The sequence below is a fragment of the Paramormyrops kingsleyae genome, chromosome 5, assembly GCF_048594095.1.
Source record: "Paramormyrops kingsleyae isolate MSU_618 chromosome 5, PKINGS_0.4, whole genome shotgun sequence".
Taxonomy (NCBI): domain Eukaryota; kingdom Metazoa; phylum Chordata; class Actinopteri; order Osteoglossiformes; family Mormyridae; genus Paramormyrops; species Paramormyrops kingsleyae.
In genome coordinates this window covers 26,602,694-26,619,592 of record NC_132801.1, presented here as the reverse complement: position 1 = coordinate 26,619,592, position 16,899 = coordinate 26,602,694, and the positions used below count along the sequence as shown (strand labels likewise).

The window sequence follows — 16,899 nt, the reverse complement described above, 5'->3', positions numbered from 1 at the left end:
CAGAAGTGAGGAGGATCTGAGCTCCTCCCCCTAATAGGGCGGTTTTGTTTAAATACTCCAGCGAGCCCTGTTCAGGATAACTTGGACAGTCCCTCTGTGGAGTACTCTTCAGATCCCAGCCTCCAGGTGAAAAGCATCTGTCAGCTTGTGAGTATCGTTCCCTGACATATTTCTCAGGCGCTTTATGCCAAAATGTCTCACTGCAGGGGGTGTGATGTATTAAAATATATGATAGTTTTGCTGTTTCACACCTGGAATACAAAGGAGATTGAAGTCTTAACATACTCCTTACTCCATGAGAAGCTTTTTTAAAAAGAAAAAAGATATTTGCGCGCATGTTATGCGTTTTATTATTATTTAGAATCGTCTGAAAAGTTTCATACACGGTGCCTGTCCTTTGTACATCTGCATTTAATTTTTAAGAGGATGCAAGTGAGACAAACATACATTTAGTCTAATAGAAAGAGTACAGGGCATATTTGAGTTGCTGCAGTAATAATTATGAGCTGTTTGTATGGGGGAGTAAAACTTAAAGATGACCCTCTGAAAAGCAACGGTGATGTGCAAGAAAATGGTCATCTTATTTTTATTAATATGTTTTGACTTCACATTGGAAATAATTTTCTTCAACTGTATATCTCAGTGAGCAGTTCAAGTAGAACATTATGGACTATAAAAGTTCACTTGTAGGAGGAAAAAAAAACATTTTATATTAAACAAATAGGATTCATGTTTCCAAAGTCTGTTTCTTTTATTTCTTTGAACAATGGCATATGAATTAGAGGAAGTCAACTTGCAGTGGAGAAGAAAGAATTTCCTGTTCTCCAAACATGGTTTTTAACAGTCACTTGCCGCTTGGGTCTTTGGTTCTTGGTGAAGTTATATTTTTACTGAATAAACCTGCGAGCTGAGTTTACATGTAAAAATGCAACAGTGGTGGGAAATCACTCCATTAAAAATGCTACACAGATTTACATCAATTATAAATTGGGTCAGCGAGTAATCAATAAAGATAATTGGAGTTCCTAAATTGCACCCTAAAATGCAGTAATTGAAAGTTTCAAAGTGCTCTTTTGAAATAGATTGGCATTTGATACCCTACAGCAATTTCTGTACGTGACAATCAGTGATTTCTGTCGCTGTGCAGGATAGACATTCCCCCGTGTGCTTTTAATTTTCACAGTCAACTGAGAATTTGGCGGCGTTTCATGTATAAAATTGCCATAACGATCTGCCTTGCTTGCTGTAATGTGTGATTAGGTCTAAGTACCTTGGTTGCATTTAGGCAGTATATTTTCATGCAGTTTTTCACATCAAATCAAAATTTTCACATGTTTGGGAAAAAAATTAAGAAATCCTTTAAGAAAGGGAGAGGTGGAGAGTGATGAAATCTTCCAGAAAACAAGGGGTCATGGCTGCAGGTCACATGCTTTAGGGTAGTGGTGTGATTTTAATGCAGCGCTTCTGCTTGTTCTGTTTTCCATAAGGGAAGACTGCAAATGTCAAACTGTCCAGTTCCTTCTGCAGTTAAGAGTTCTCTAGAATGGCCGGGGCCTGAATGGTGCCTTTAGTGCCCAAACTCTAGTAGTTAATATGAATTTAAGTACAAATGAAGGACTTGTGGTCCGTTGCTGATCTATACAGTTGACATATGAAGCTCTCAGTATAATAATAATAATAATAATAATTTACACTTTATTAATCCCCGTGGGGAAATTCTTTTTTACGCCTCCCTCAACTTGCTCTTTGTAGAGCAAGCTGTCCGTGAAGGGCAGCCATAAATACAGCATATTATTATTATTACTATTGTTATTATTATTATTATTATTATTATTATTGATACGACTACTACCACTAATAATAATAATAATAATGAGGAGGTTCTAACTTTCCTGTAGGATTTATGGCAGATGTTAATGTTAATATCAGCAAGCCTGCGATTAGAGCACTTTCCTACTTGCAGGGCTTTTTTTGCTTGTGGTGGAGTTTGATGTAAAACATTTAAGGCCTTGTGGGTCTGACTTGCCATTCTCACATGCTTGGCAGTCACTAGCTCAGTCTGCCTGCCCCTAAGTATGACACCATCACCACTTCTAAACTGAACTCAGTGAAATTAAAGCTAAGCACAGCTTCTGTTAAAAAATCACTCTAGTTTATGTAAAGGACCAGTATCACATGTGTTTATTCTTTGCATGGGACACATTTGGCAGTTCCTTACATTTAGTCTCTGTTTGGTTACGGTGCAGACTGTACGTTCACTGTCATCTTCATTGATGGAAGCGAACTTCGCCTCCAGTGGTTCCACTGGTATTCCAGACGCAGGGCCTCTGCTGAGCTCAGTGTCACACTGTCAGCAGCATGCGTACATCTGCTTCCAGCCTGCACAGTCAGGATGCGGGAGAAGCAGCAAGGGTATACTGTAACTCTGGGCTGCGCATGGGGGGTTGTGGTTTCCACCCATTTAAGGGCGTCCAGGGGGTTATATTGACTGGTTTTGATTATTGGGGGGGGAGGTAACAACCCTCCCATCCTCCTCATTATTTGTGGCATTCCCAACCCTAATGTTAACCCCACACATATTTATCAAATTAAGAGAGTGTTCAGGATGGAGGATGACACTAAGTGATTTCAGTAAACATGCTGCTGTGTGATCTCTGAGATCCTTCAGATGTTTTTACAGCTTTTTCTTTTCTCGATAGCTTATCCTCGTAATAATACATTATACTTTGTCGGGCCAAACTAACGTGATTTGTTGTGCTGAATGTTAAGCTGTTTGTAAACAGGGCTCTGGGCGGTTGCGTGTCCTGTGCCAAATCGGCGGGTAATGCGCTCAGGGGTGGACGTACTTCGTTCTTCCGCTCTTAAGGGGCCCCCGGACACATGATCTGGGGGTCCGGGTTCTGCAGCAAGTCTTTGGAAAAAGCAGCTCGCCGCTGCACTCGCACACCCAGGAATGGAAAATTCAATGTATCAGAGGTGCTGCCCAAAGGTCCAGTATAGTGGTCACATGACAGTGTTTTTATGGTATAGGGCAGCAGGACTGGCAGTGATGAGGCTGGAAGCTCACTCGTACTCATCTTAGTGCCAAGGCCATCCGTACGTACCCCTATCATTAATGAAACATTTAGCTAGTTTATGTAGTAAATCCTTACTGCCGTATCATCCGAATATTCATGTGCTGTGTGTGGAGACGTCTGCGTACTCAGGATCCGTACGGCCGGCCTTCACAGCTCCAGTACTATGTTATCGCTTTGGCGTAAACCGTGAGTCAGGCTGCAGACATATTATTCCCTATAAGGGCTTTGTTTGGGAGTTCACTGGCTCCGCTGTTTGGGTCTTCAGAAAGGAGACCGCAGCAGTGAAGGTGCCCTTATATGGTCATCACCGCATGCCACCGCCGCCCCGCATCACCATCTAGCTGTTATCCTTGTTGTCGCCGTTATTCTTCCACTGTATATTAATGGCCGTGGTGTTCCTCATCTCTGCATGTAGTCATGCTACATATGTCCATTTTTCAAAGGCAAATGGTGTTTTAGGTGGTCGTGTATTGTGACATGTATCATTTCCCGTATGCTCTCCACAGGGCTAAATAGGGATTGCGAATTCTCTCCCCTGTGGCCTTTGCGCATGCTGGTGGGGATGGGGGGCGGCTCAGTCTATGAGAATAAGGGAGTTTCAAAGGGCCTGCTTAATATAGACATTTAACCCTTTCTTCTATATCAATGGAGTCAGCTGCTCTCTTTAAAAATGTACTTATGATCTTCAGACAAATTATTAGTGACAGAGACTTTCTGTACTCTTATATTCAGAACCAAATTTGTAGTACCAATAAGAACTGTTTGTGTCTTGACAGCTCCTAAACTAACTTCAAGATGTCCAAAAAAGCCTTGAGTGAGGATGAGAAGTTCCTCTATTTGGACAAGGACTTCATCAACAGTCCTGTGGCCCAGGCTGACTGGTCTGCCAAGAAGCTGGTGTGGATCCCCTCTGAAAAGCATGGGTTCGAGGCCGCCAGCATCAAGGAGGAGCACGGCGATGAGGTGTTGGTGGAACTGGCGGACAATGGCAAGAAAGTGACAATCAACAAGGATGACATCCAGAAGATGAACCCACCCAAGTTCAGCAAGGTGGAGGACATGGCGGAACTGACCTGCCTGAACGAGGCCTCTGTGCTTCATAACCTGCGAGAGCGCTACTTCTCTGGGCTCATCTATGTGAGTACCTCAGCTCCGCCCCCTGCCCCCCATATTTCCCATGAGGCATTGCTGTGGGAGTCAGAGCTCACGGGGACCATGGCTAGGCCTTCAAAGCTGTGTGTGAGCCAATCACATTAACTCATGCTTAACATTTACTCAGTGCAGATAAGTAAAGACTATATAAAGTATACATTTGAAATCTCTCAAAAAATATATTTAAAATTTATTCATCAAACATGGTAAAGACTGTGAGCTTTAGTCATTCATAAGACAGGATCAATATATCAATTCAAATCATTTTTCCATCCATCCATCCATACATCTTCTAGCCGCTTATCCTAGTCAGGGTCACTTTTGTCCACCCAGAATGAAGTACTTCTGATAGTTGATGATCCTCAGCATTTCTTCTAGTGTTTGTGTGAAGCAGATAGGAAGTATCCATCAATATCACTCTTGCCAAATAGGGTGATGCATGTATCATTCATGCTAAGAAGTAAATCTCTATTGTTGCGCCAAGTAGGTTGTAACCTGCACTTGCCCGGTGAACTGCTGGTCAACCATTTCAAAGAGGAAGTAGGACATTAAAAACAAATGCAGTGCAATGAAGTTAAATATCAAACCGTGGCGGAATGCTGTCTTATCTGTCTGGATGCTAACAGCCATTTGAATTCCTGGAAAGTGGAGAATAAAGCAGGCAGTTATTCTAAGCACTCCGTCTCCCTCAGCCCCCAACAGGCCGGGAACGGTTCAGTAACATGCGGAGCTCTGCCTTCTACATCTCATGTGCAGTTGGGCACGTGTCAATTGATGGTGTTTCTCTTTGGCTCCCAGACCTACTCAGGCCTGTTCTGTGTGGTGGTGAACCCATATAAGATGCTGCCCATTTACTCCGAGAAGATCATCGAAATCTACAAGGGAAAGAAACGTCATGAGGTGCCACCACACATCTATGCCATCACCGATAACGCCTACAGGAACATGATGCAAGGTAATCTGTGTGCACACGCTCTCCAGGCAGCAGTACCTGTTACAGACATTCTCTCAGGTTAAATTAAGAAACCAATATTAAGATTAAAGCATCAAAACCCTAGGATATTGTAGGCCCTGTTTCAAAACTGCAGTGTGTCAAACATTAACCAAGAGTAAACTGTCCCTAGCCTCATAATGCATGAGTTTGTTTATATATCATGTCTCCTTAGACATGGTAATAGCTGCTTAAAGTGCCAAATATTCTTTACTGAAGAGCTTTTGTAGTGGTTTTGAGGGTTTGTTGTAGGAGTCTATCAAAGCATCTGTCACTGTTTTATTTTCATCAGCTTTAAAGATTTTGTGGCTTGTGGAAAGTATCTGCTTCACTGCATTATGCTGTTAAGTTGGTGATTGGCTGAATGTGTAGGGGAATCACGAGGGCACTGAAGTTCGGAAGCATCCAAATCAGCAAGTACAGTACAAGCAAGTGTAATGGGAAGCAACACCATCTGCTCATTAAGCCTCCAGTGTAACTGTTTATTGAATGAAATGATCATTTATTTGCCATTTCCACAACTACAGTTGAGAGTAAACTTGAGGTCCAAGTGCAGGGTGAGCCATTTATTCAGAGTCCCTGGGCATTTGATACAAACCTCCAACATTATTCCACTCAACAGAAATGTAGCAGGTTTATTTTTTAATTCAGGTCATGGTCTGGTTCTTCACTATAATCTTCTGGCACATTCAGTGTGTTCCCCCAGGAATGAAATTTGGATAGAAGTTAGGTTGGAAACGGTCAAAGGCATCTAACTAAACATGTGGGTTACAAAAGGCTGCCAGAAGAAACAGAGAAGCCACATGTCTTTGCGTGTTTCAGGTCATTGCAGGGACATAATCAGTCAAACCATTAAGTACAATAAATCCAATACTGTAAACAAATTAGTAATGACATTAAGTTAGTGTGTAATTTTCCCCAGAATGACTCTTCATTTATCTAAGCCTGGCAGGTCCCTGTTGCTGAGCTTAAAGCCTCCCACTGAGTGATGTTCACAGTGTGTGTGCACAAGATTACACGTGTCTCTGTCTGTGGTATTGTGGGGGATATCACAGATGTCACTCGACTTTCTCCTTCATTAGCAGATCATAGCTATTGGGCAGCTAAGAATAAAAATGTCACATTGTTGCTGTTTTCATCGTAGCCCGAAATAAATTCACATTTTGTTCTGAAGTGATGACATCATTGTAACCTTGGCCTCTGTTAACCTACATCGTCTAACTAAAATGGAATGGCTAGAACCTGATATATACGTGAATTTTATGTGTTGTTAAAGCTTAAATTCACTATTGTTCAAGTGGTTAGAAATTGTAAGTTATTTGGACTCCTTCCAAATCCTGTCAGGAAGCCAAATGAGAACAGAGATGACCTCACCTACTTGTCCAGGGTCTCAGCCGTGTCATTACTACAGCCTTCCATGCTAATAAAACTCCACAGTGCTGGATCTACATCATGCAAAATAATCACATGCTTAGTGAGGCTTGTGCTGATAGCATAACATATGCTGGCTATGCTTTTCTATAACATGATATTAATATGTCACATTCATTTGAGAATGAAGAACAAAATGTTGTATCTGTACAAAACAAGATTTACACAAATTAATGTATTTATTCTGTTTCTGTTTACATAAGGTTCTGTAATTCTTGGGTCATTGCGCGTCCACAGGTCTAACTCCAGGTCCTATCTGCTGTGCTTGATGTAGTATAGATTCCCTAACCCACAGAGTTTCACCCCTCCCCTTTAACTGTATGGCTAACTATTCTGGGAGCGTTTGGCTATGCCTGCAGAATATCTTAGCACCTTTGAGCTCTCATGAATCAGAATATTGCTGTTTAAAGGCAATTGTATTTCTGCTTTTGGCTCAAGTCCAGAAGCGTGCGTCCTGTTTATGCTGCACACCATAGTATGTAGCTGCCTCCCTGTAAGTAAACAGCATGGGTACATCGCGGAAATTGCTCTCCAGGTCAACACAAACAGTGCGAGGTTTGATTGCTGGGCGTAGCTGAGCTCTTCTTCCTGTACTCTGTGTGGAATGTTATAAATCAGCTGATAGTTTTCTGGTTTCATTTGAGCAATTGCACACGCTCATGATGCGCTGTGAAATGCTGAATGCTAGCTAGCTAGCACCTAATTTACTTCAGAGCTCTAACCATATCCCCCCCCCCCCTTCTTGCTGTGACAGATTTGTACACAGACAAGACTTGGTTTGCTGGCTGATGCACGCTGCATCAAATCTATAAACTTTGTCTAGTTATCTATGATGAAATCCTGGGTGGACTGTGAGCAATCTGCTGTTCCCTCTGTGGGCCATTGCATTCCTTTGCAAGGTCTTTCAGACTGTTTGCCTTTGAAGCCAAATAATAGATAACTGCAATTCCCATGGATTATTTCAAGTAAATAAGTGTCTTGTTAGACATGAGAGTAGTGCTCAATAGCAGGGTAACTTCTTTTTTTAGCAAAATGGTAAATGTAGTAGGTTACACTGTTCAGTCAACTGTCAATGATTCTGCCTTTTGGACTGTTAGCACCAAAATGTCCACTATATGCTGCTTCCCTCTCAGAGCTCTCGGATGCCCTGATTTCTGCCTTAATTTGGAAGAAAGGGGAACGGGAGGCGTTTGCTGTTTGGAAGCAAAACCAGCCAAGTCATGTCCATAATGAGGAATGGCAGTCTTGAATGTTTACAGACCGCAGTTCCAGGCTGTACGATAACGTACTGGCTTAGGTGTCCACCTGATGTAGCAGAATGTTCCATTGATGCTGTGCTCTGGACCTCTTGATTTATTTACTGGGCGTGTAGTTTATGTACAGCATCCAGGGGTAGATAACCTTTCTGACCAAGTGCCACAGCGCGATGATCCTTGGTGATTGTGTGCAGTCTGAATGTTCTCTTTGTGTTGTGTGGATTTCCTCCTGCATTCCAATTGTGCAGTTAGTCTTATCATAATCTCTAATCGCGATAGTGTGTGATTGTGTTTGCCCTGCAATGGATTCTCATCCCACGCACCCTGCCCCCTGTCTTGTGCCCTGTGCTGTTTGGGTCGGGCTCCAGGCCCAGTGGTGACTCTAGTCAGGATAAGCGGTTAAGAGATGGTCAATGTGCTGCAGAAATTCCCATAAATGGAACAGCTTAATTTTCTTCAAGGATTTTCACATTAGCTATGCGAAAGAAAAATTAATTTGAGTAATTCTGCTCCTTGACTCAATTACAAATCATATTAGTCTCTCCAGCCGTGACATTCCTTCACATATGCAAACATGTATTATGTGTAGTTCAAAGCACTTAAAACATAGATTCAGAATAAAAATTCAGTCATTGAAGACGTCTGATGATGCTTTTTTCCACAGATCGTGAGGACCAGTCTGTCCTGTGCACGTAAGTAAATGCTGTTTATGCACTTCTAACTTGCACAGTCTCATCTCATGCTCCAACATCGAAACTCATCCTGTAAACTGGACAAGTGGCTGATTAGACCCAAATAATGTTTATGTCAAAGCTGTAGAAAGACACTGTAGCCCAAGCAGTCACACTAACATTACATGTCTACAGGCATCACACTGGGAATTTGCTGTCTGGAAAACTTATTTTCCTAAGTATATGGTATTTACAGGGTGGACAGGAAGTTTGGTGGGTATTTCCCATTTCAACAGCAGTGGGAAAAGTCCATATCACCCCTGGGGGTCAGCTCTCTCCAGAACCAGCCCACTCACAGGAAATATGCCCTGTATCCGGACTCTAATATCAGATTAGCCTTTGTTTAAGATTAATACCGGTGGTTTGGTTTAGTCTTTGGGTGTGTTTATTCTAACGCTTATTGCTGTCAATGAGGCGAGCTGCGTTGCTAAAAATCATGACCCTTTAAGTGTCACCGATTAGCGAGTTGGGGGTCGTTGTCATCTAAATATATAAGTTCATTGTTCAGTTCAGAAAAAGAGAAAGACAGTGAGGTGCATACGTGTTGCAAACCAAGCAAAATGGCACCATAACTGCACCACACTAAAAAAGGCACATCGATATAAAATGCAGCACTTCTCACATGGCATATCAAAGATTCCTTTAAATATATATATTTTTCAAATTCCTCAGCCTGTCCCATTCCTTGACAAGCAGCTAGCTGTAGTAAATGAGCTGGATCCGTCAGCACACAGACCTCACCAGCATTACGGGCTTCCTGCCAGGGTAACTGTGAGAAAGCCTGTTGAGGATAAAATTAACCAGGCTGGGCAAAATGACTTGTCAAGGCATAGAAAACTCCCAGCCATGACCCCCCCCCCCCCCCCCAACACAGACAGACCTCAGCCACATCCCTGAGACCCAATGTTCCGGTCTCGCGGCCTCACAGAGAGCAGACCTCTAACTGTGTGTTTAAGGCTGCAGCACCTACACACCGGTTTGCAGGGCCACCTTTCCTGTCCGTGCCCGTGTCCCTGTACATGATGGGAAACGGGAAAGCCCACCCAGCCCAGCGCCCTGGCCCTTCTCTCTTCTGAGCCAGTTGATCCAGAGATACAGCCTTTTTTGATCCCATATTGGCTTTCTACTTGCATGCTGCGTGTCTGTGGTCCTGCTGTGCAGACCTTGTTGTAAATTTCCTGCTTAGTCTTCCTGGTTCCTGGGGGACTGGTATCAGAAGGGATTATACTTGTTGTCAAAACACGTTCTCAAGAGAAAACTAAGTGGACACCAAATTTCACGTGGTTGTCTCTACAGTAACTGCACCAGACATTACAAACCATTCACAACATTGCTCATCTGGAATTACAGTAGATCTTACTTGCAGATATTCATTGCTTGCACTGCATTTTCTCTGTCTAAAATGTATAATGTACTTTGTTATCAGAAAGCCAGAGAATACTGGTGAAACATGTTTGAAGTGTTTTAAGACAGAATATCCTCTGCAGTGCAGAGAGACGTGTCTGTCTGTCCCAAATATATGTCCACTAACACCAACGGGGACACAAATGATGAAGCCAGGGGACAGTTGTGATAAAGAGATCCTGTGATACTGACAGTGTGACTTTGGAAGCAGAAATTAAATGTCTGACTGGCTTGAATACATGATCTCCTCAATTGAAAGAGAAGCATCAGTGTGGATTAGCCTTCTTGATCCCCTCACTGAGGTAGCGTGCCTCGACTGAGATACCTTGTGTGCCACACTGAAGACGTAGCCGATTTCATTTTCATCTTTATATTTAAAAGTGTGTGGAATGACAGTAAAGTTCTTGAATCTTGAATAGAAAATGGGGGGCAAGGGGGAACATGACACCCCCCCCCCCCAAAAAATAAAATAAAATAAATAAGTAGCCCCTACTGATAAACCTGATAAAATCACGTTTCGTTGTCCGTGAAGCTCCAGTCTGACCTATGCCCTCTATAGCTTTTGTCACATCATCTGTAATGTCCCATGAAGAGATGTCTGTTTAGGGCTGAATGATACTGGAAAAAATCACAGTGCGATATTTTTGGGTTTTGCGAAAACAGTTCAAAGTGGCACCTTTTGCGATTCAATGGGTTTCTGTCATTATACAGATGAAAGCCATATATATATATATGCATATACATTGCCCCCCCCCCCAGGGCAAATCCCCCCCACCCGCCCCCCACCGATGTTAAACTCCTTCCGACGCCACTGGTCACTCATAAATAAAAATAAATGAAGAGTAATTTCCAGCAGAGACACAAACATTTCCGGACTGGTTTACGGGAAGGTTTCTCTTGGGGGGCATACTGCGATGGACGCAAAACTTAGGAGGGATGCCATTAAAATCACTAGTGCAAGGGATAGATGATGATTTATATGAATTATGCTAATTACTGCCTCACTAGGCAGATGGAAGCACACATTTCTTTACAATGGGAAGACCCAAATAATTCAGTTTTGTGATAATAACCTGAAATAAAACATGTTGTGTACACAACCGTACAGAGGACACTGTGCTTTAGATGAGCATCTACAAAGAGCACAAGTGGACCTTTGTGGTTTTATAGGGGTGGATTTTGTTTGGTGACACTTTTAATGTCTGAGATGTTGTTATTTTTTCATTCATAGCGCTCCTATGAGAGCTTCTGTGCCACGGGAAGGGAAGGGTTCAGCTCTGTTGGAGGGAGGGCTTTACAACAGGACGTGCAGGATTCCTGTGTCTGCTAAACAAGTCCATTACGGGGCCTGCTGAATTAGACATGTTTTGCCTTTTATGGAGTTGTTAGGGTTTGCAGAAAGACTGGAGCCCCTCATCACTTTGTCTGGTGTATTAGAGATAAAAGGAACATGTAATGTGCAAGAGGAGATGTGAAGGTCTTAGTGTCACATTTAACTGTCCATGGGTCACGGCAGTCTTGGTGAAATGCAGTGACGGCACATTAAATTTAAGTAGTGAATCCTGTCTGATGGATGCACAGCCATGGATGCTTAATGATTCCAGAGAGTGGGCTGAGAATATGTTTCACCGCAGTCAGACATGAAAGCAGAATCTGCATGCTGAATAAACTGACCTCATGTAGATCTGAGGCAGCCTGAAATACATTCCTCATCCCGCTCTCCTGCCAACCCACAGAGGGGAGTCTGGGGCTGGAAAGACTGAGAACACCAAGAAGGTCATCCAGTACCTGGCCACAGTGGCCTCCTCTCACAAGGGGAAGAAGGACTCCAGCGTTGTGAGTAGTACCTTCTTTGTCCTTGGCCTTTTGGGAGGGCGCTATAGAGGCATGAAATGCAAGTTACCGTATTTAGTAATAAAGATTACATTAACAATTTCATATTTTATCATGTATACAAATAGGCTAGAAATGTTATTGTGAGAATCTATGTGAATTCTAACCATATTAGCTATTAAATGATGGAATAGTAATACAATTTTTAAAATTAAGTAAATTTATGCATTGTTCATAAAGATAAGAAATTCACCTCCATAACTCAATTCAGTTTAGTGTGACATATGATTTTCAACCTTACTACAGCTCATGAAAGTCTTGCTAGCTATAAAAATCTGTCACATTCTGATATAAGCAAAACTTATCGCTGATATGGGGCAAAATTGCATTTTTTTAGTAAAATTAGACAGTGATATTGAAGACCAATTCAACCAGTTGGATATAGAGGTTATGTTCCAAAGCTCTACAGAAAGAGAACATGCGTTGGTGTAGATGGCAGAGTGCTCTGCCAGATTTGAATCCCCTTAATTTCCCTAATGCCCCTTATCCGCGAGGGAAACCCTTAACCTGATGCTCAGGAAAGTCTTCTAAGGTTAACTCCTACCACAATTTCCTCCAAATAGCCACAAGGAGGATCTCTATATGCCTACGTGAGTAAAAACAGAATGCCTAGTTTTTTCTTTTCTTTTTTTTTGTGTGTTTTTCCAAGGCTCGGAATTGCATGCTCCAATGTCTCACCAAAATGAAATAGTGCAACGTCATTGTGTGCAGTGACACTCTTGTGAACCTTCGTACACGACAGAAACAGACCTGATGTGAGAAACTGCGGTTTTCATACCCGAGCTCTGATATCACGTCCAGCCACTCTCATATTCGGCAAGCAGTGTTGAGCAGTACAGCTTCATTGATGTCACTGTCATACCACTATCGTGATTTTTTTTTATTTATTTAGAGTGACAGATGATGTAAAATTGTTACCCCCATCTGAGAGTGATAATTATGTTTTATGTACTCAACCCTTTCACTGTCAGAGCTTGAATCCGATAGTGAAAAGGCCCGTCACAGAACTTTGAGCACAGTGTGAGCATGCCCGTCTCCTTTCCTCCTGGACAATGGACGTTTCCTATCACAGACTACCCCTTTCTTACCCTTTACCCACTCGCCAATCATCCGTAGAGTTGGCCTTGCGCGCCGTAGTGCGCTTTGCACAGTGTGGAGTTCTGACCCACTCTTGTCACCATGTGGAAGGTCTCGGAGTTTGTTCACACCGACCCGTAGGCGAGGTGAATACTCGTTCACGAAAAGCAGCTCTCCTGAAGGACACTCCTTAACCTAGCACTGAGGCACGGAGCAGCAGAGTGCCCCCTTCCGCTTCAAGCCACTAAATTCCATTTTTGCCATTTTCTTATGCCCAGGCCCTGACCTCAGGAGGGCTGTAAAGTAGTGGTCACACGATTGTAAACCTTTAACGCAACCTTTGGTTTCAAAGATGTGTCTGAGTATGGGATGCCTTTCATTGCTCTTTTCTCAGCGTTGTACTCCTCCTTGTTTCCTGTCTCCTTGCATTTCTCTCTGCTTCCCCACTGTGTTCCTGTCTCTCTAGCTGCCGCAGCAGTCAGGGATGTGATTTCATCCTCAGCGCTGAACTTTCCGGTAGCTATCTGCTTCTTCTCTCCCCATACACATCTTTAAAATACACATCTTTAAAGCAGACTGATATAAATATATGCATACAATTTTTGTACAAGATTACTGTTATAATACCAGAGCGTCAGCAGAAACAGTGAGCAGTAACATGCAATCAAACACTCTAAATTGATTCACACAAATCCGTGTTTTGTTTGTAAGCGACTGAGACAGAAGTATGTATACAAGCATAGAGGACATTGACTTGCTGCATTACTATATAAACACAATTAGGAGGCTTATTTATGAGAATGACATCCAAGCATCTAGCTGCTCAAAATGCCCTGGCTGGACAGTTTCCCTCCTCCACGCCCCCATCGGTCAAATGACTTCCTGCCTTTGATCCCAGGGATCAGGGCTGCATAGAGCCCCTTGGTAACTTAATGCCTCTCAGCTTCTTACAGATCTTGCACATTGACACAGAGATATTCTTTCTGGAGGATGAGTCGTCCCTATGCTTATTTTTATTTTCGAACCTGATCTTTAACTGAGCCAAATTTCGTGAAGCACAATCAGAGTATTTTAGGATGTAAAATTGCTCCGGAACAGAACCAGAGAAAGGTACCACTCTCGTGTTTGTTAAAGATCTGTTTCCTTCTCCCCTAATCTATTTCCATAATCTCTCCCATAAATTGTTGTCACCAATGACCTCTGCATGTTGCCTTTTAATGAGCTCCTCTTCTTCTTCTCGTTTTCCTTTATGAACATATGGGAGCTCCTTGGTTCAGACCCCTGCAGTGCTCACTGAGGCAGTATGAGTTCAGCCGTGGTTTGTGTGGGTGCAGACTCGTCATTAACTTCTTGCATGGATGCTTTAGGGGGAGCTGGAGAAGCAGCTTTTGCAGGCCAACCCTATTCTGGAAGCCTTTGGAAACGCTAAGACCATCAAGAATGACAACTCCTCTCGATTCGTGAGCATACAAATTCTCTCTCAGCTTTTGTGATGTTGTAATCCTTTGCTATAATGTTTGAGTAAAATAAGCATTAGATAATAATACATAGCAAAACATTTAACATTGCTGTTAAAGGTTCAGTCATTTTGTGCTGTTTTAATTGTCAGGATTGCAGGTATATCAGTATCCATATGCATTTAATGTTATCTCCCCACAGGGCAAGTTTATCCGCATTAACTTTGATGTGACAGGCTACATTGTGGGAGCCAACATCGAGACGTGTATCCTGACAAGAAAGCAGGCAAAGAAAGGGCTTAAGCTGTTTCTTTACTCACATGGAGTTAGACCAGTGTTTCCCATCCCGGTCCTTGGGGATCCCCAGGCAGCCCAAGGTTCTGCTCACTCCCAGCTCCCTGTCAGACAGTCCACATTTTTTTTTTCCCTCCCAGCATTTGGTAAAGCAAAAACGTGGACTGGGGGGCCCCAATGATCAGCTTGGGAAACAGTACAGTAGACCATTATCTCACATGGTTACATTAGAATTACGTGCCCATCCATAGCTCAAGGTGGCAGTGGTTCAGCTGTGATCATGCAGACACTCCTTCAGTGTGTGCTTCTGGATAACATGACAGCAAAGAGATCCTGAACAGGTGAAAGTGCCAATGAGCCTCATAGGAAGAAGGCCTCCTTGACATGGTCACCATCACAGACTTGCTGGAGAAGTCCCGTTGTATCCGGCAGGCTAGGACTGAGAGGTCCTTCCACATCTTCTACTACATGGTGGCTGGAGCGAAAGACAAGCTGTGTGGTACAAACTCGGCTTTGTGTCCATGAATACCCATTACTCGTTTACTGATAAAAATTACCCTCTGTTAGTCTGATTTGTTATTTCTCTTTATAGAGGAGTTGCTGCTGGAGAGCTTCAACAACTACCGCTTCCTGGTGGCTGGACATGTGCAACTCCCAGGGCAGCAGGACGATGAGATGTACCTTGAGACGATGGAGGCTATGAACATCATGGGCTTCACAGAGGAAGAGCAGATTGGTGAATTTTATCTGTGAACTTTGTATTAAGACTGTTTGACTGAAGTTCCTTTGTCTTAACAAACTTTTCTTTAAATCCCCGCATTTTCTTCAGGTGTCCTGAAGGTGGTCTCTAGTGTGTTACAACTTGGTAACATTGAATTCAAGAAAGAGAGGAACCAAGAGCAGGCAACAATGCCAGATAACACAGGTGAGAGGATTCCCTAACCCTGACACAAACACATTGCTGTTGGGACCCGGATGGACATTTGGTCATGTAAACAAATTGTGTGTTTTGAGCCACTTTAGGCTGAAAATTTGATTTTGATCAAAATTTGATTTGATCAAATTTTCAACAACTACCGTAAAAACATTTGGCTCTGCTGCTGACATAAGAATAGATTTCTTCTGGAGACGTTCTGCTAATGACCATTTTATCTATATCCAGCTGCCCAGAAAGTGTGCCACCTTCAGGGCATCAATGTGACCGATTTTACCCGCGCCATCCTCACGCCACGTATCAAAGTCGGCCGAGAGGTGGTGCAGAAGGCACAGACCAAAGAACAGGTAACGGCCCATTGTTACCTTTGACAATGACAAGATGGGACCTGCAATGCAGCTATCCTGCTATTCCTCTAGCATCTTTTACATCCTCCGAAAACAAAAATATCAGATCTAGTGCTATACCGCTAACTAAAATGTTTTTATTACAAACCAGACTGAATTTAGCATAGTAGTTATACTCAAATGCAGGAGGAGTTGTGATGCTGAGCAAAGCATTTTGCCTGAACTGCTTCATAATCTAGCTGAAATGTGAACTTAAAAAAAAAAAAATTACATGTATAATAATGAACAAACAGGGTGTCTTTGCTTTTTTTCACAGGCTGATTTCGCTATAGAGGCCCTTGCCAAGGCAATGTATGAACGACTCTTCCGCTGGATCTTGACACGTGTCAACAAGGCCCTTGATAAGACAAAACGTCAAGGGGCGTCCTTCTTGGGTATCTTGGACATTGCTGGATTTGAGATCTTTGAGGTGAGGAATACAACCTATAGCGGCGTTGTGACGAAAAGCAGTGTTTCCATTTGAGCACATGGTTACATATGTGATCTCCCGCAGGACAATTCCTTTGAACAGCTGTGCATCAACTACACTAATGAGAAGCTACAGCAGCTGTTCAATCACACCATGTTCATCCTGGAGCAGGAAGAGTATCAGAGGGAAGGCATTGAGTGGAACTTCATTGACTTTGGCCTAGACTTGCAGCCCTGTATTGAATTGATTGAAAGACCGGTCAGTGTACCTGCCTTCCACTGTACATCACCTGTCAGTCTACTGATAATATACATTGATGTGCTTTCTTGAGACCACCTATATTTGCATTAGATTGCATAGCACATGTGGACATCAAGTATAATACT

General features: G+C 42.8%; 1 protein-coding gene across 3 annotated transcripts in view; it reads left to right on the top strand.

The window, feature by feature from the left end:
- The window catches only part of LOC111850846 (myosin-11-like), a 29,600-nt gene continuing 12,701 nt past the window's right edge, over window positions 1-16,899 (top strand). For 2 of the 3 annotated variants that reach the window (XM_023825152.2, XM_023825154.2), the window contains exons 1-14: window positions 1-147; window positions 3,854-4,214; window positions 5,028-5,184; window positions 8,572-8,599; window positions 11,779-11,878; window positions 12,499-12,525; window positions 14,380-14,472; window positions 14,672-14,735; window positions 15,164-15,262; window positions 15,356-15,499; window positions 15,593-15,688; window positions 15,926-16,044; window positions 16,361-16,513; window positions 16,598-16,771. In XM_023825152.2, coding sequence (XP_023680920.1) covers window positions 3,873-4,214; window positions 5,028-5,184; window positions 8,572-8,599; window positions 11,779-11,878; window positions 12,499-12,525; window positions 14,380-14,472; window positions 14,672-14,735; window positions 15,164-15,262; window positions 15,356-15,499; window positions 15,593-15,688; window positions 15,926-16,044; window positions 16,361-16,513; window positions 16,598-16,771 — 1,596 coding nt within the window. In that variant the 5' untranslated portion in view covers window positions 1-147; window positions 3,854-3,872. The remainder of the gene's footprint in view (window positions 148-3,853; window positions 4,215-5,027; window positions 5,185-8,571; window positions 8,600-11,778; window positions 11,879-12,498; window positions 12,526-14,379; window positions 14,473-14,671; window positions 14,736-15,163; window positions 15,263-15,355; window positions 15,500-15,592; window positions 15,689-15,925; window positions 16,045-16,360; window positions 16,514-16,597; window positions 16,772-16,899) is intronic. The other variant, XM_023825153.2, reaches the window with a different exon arrangement.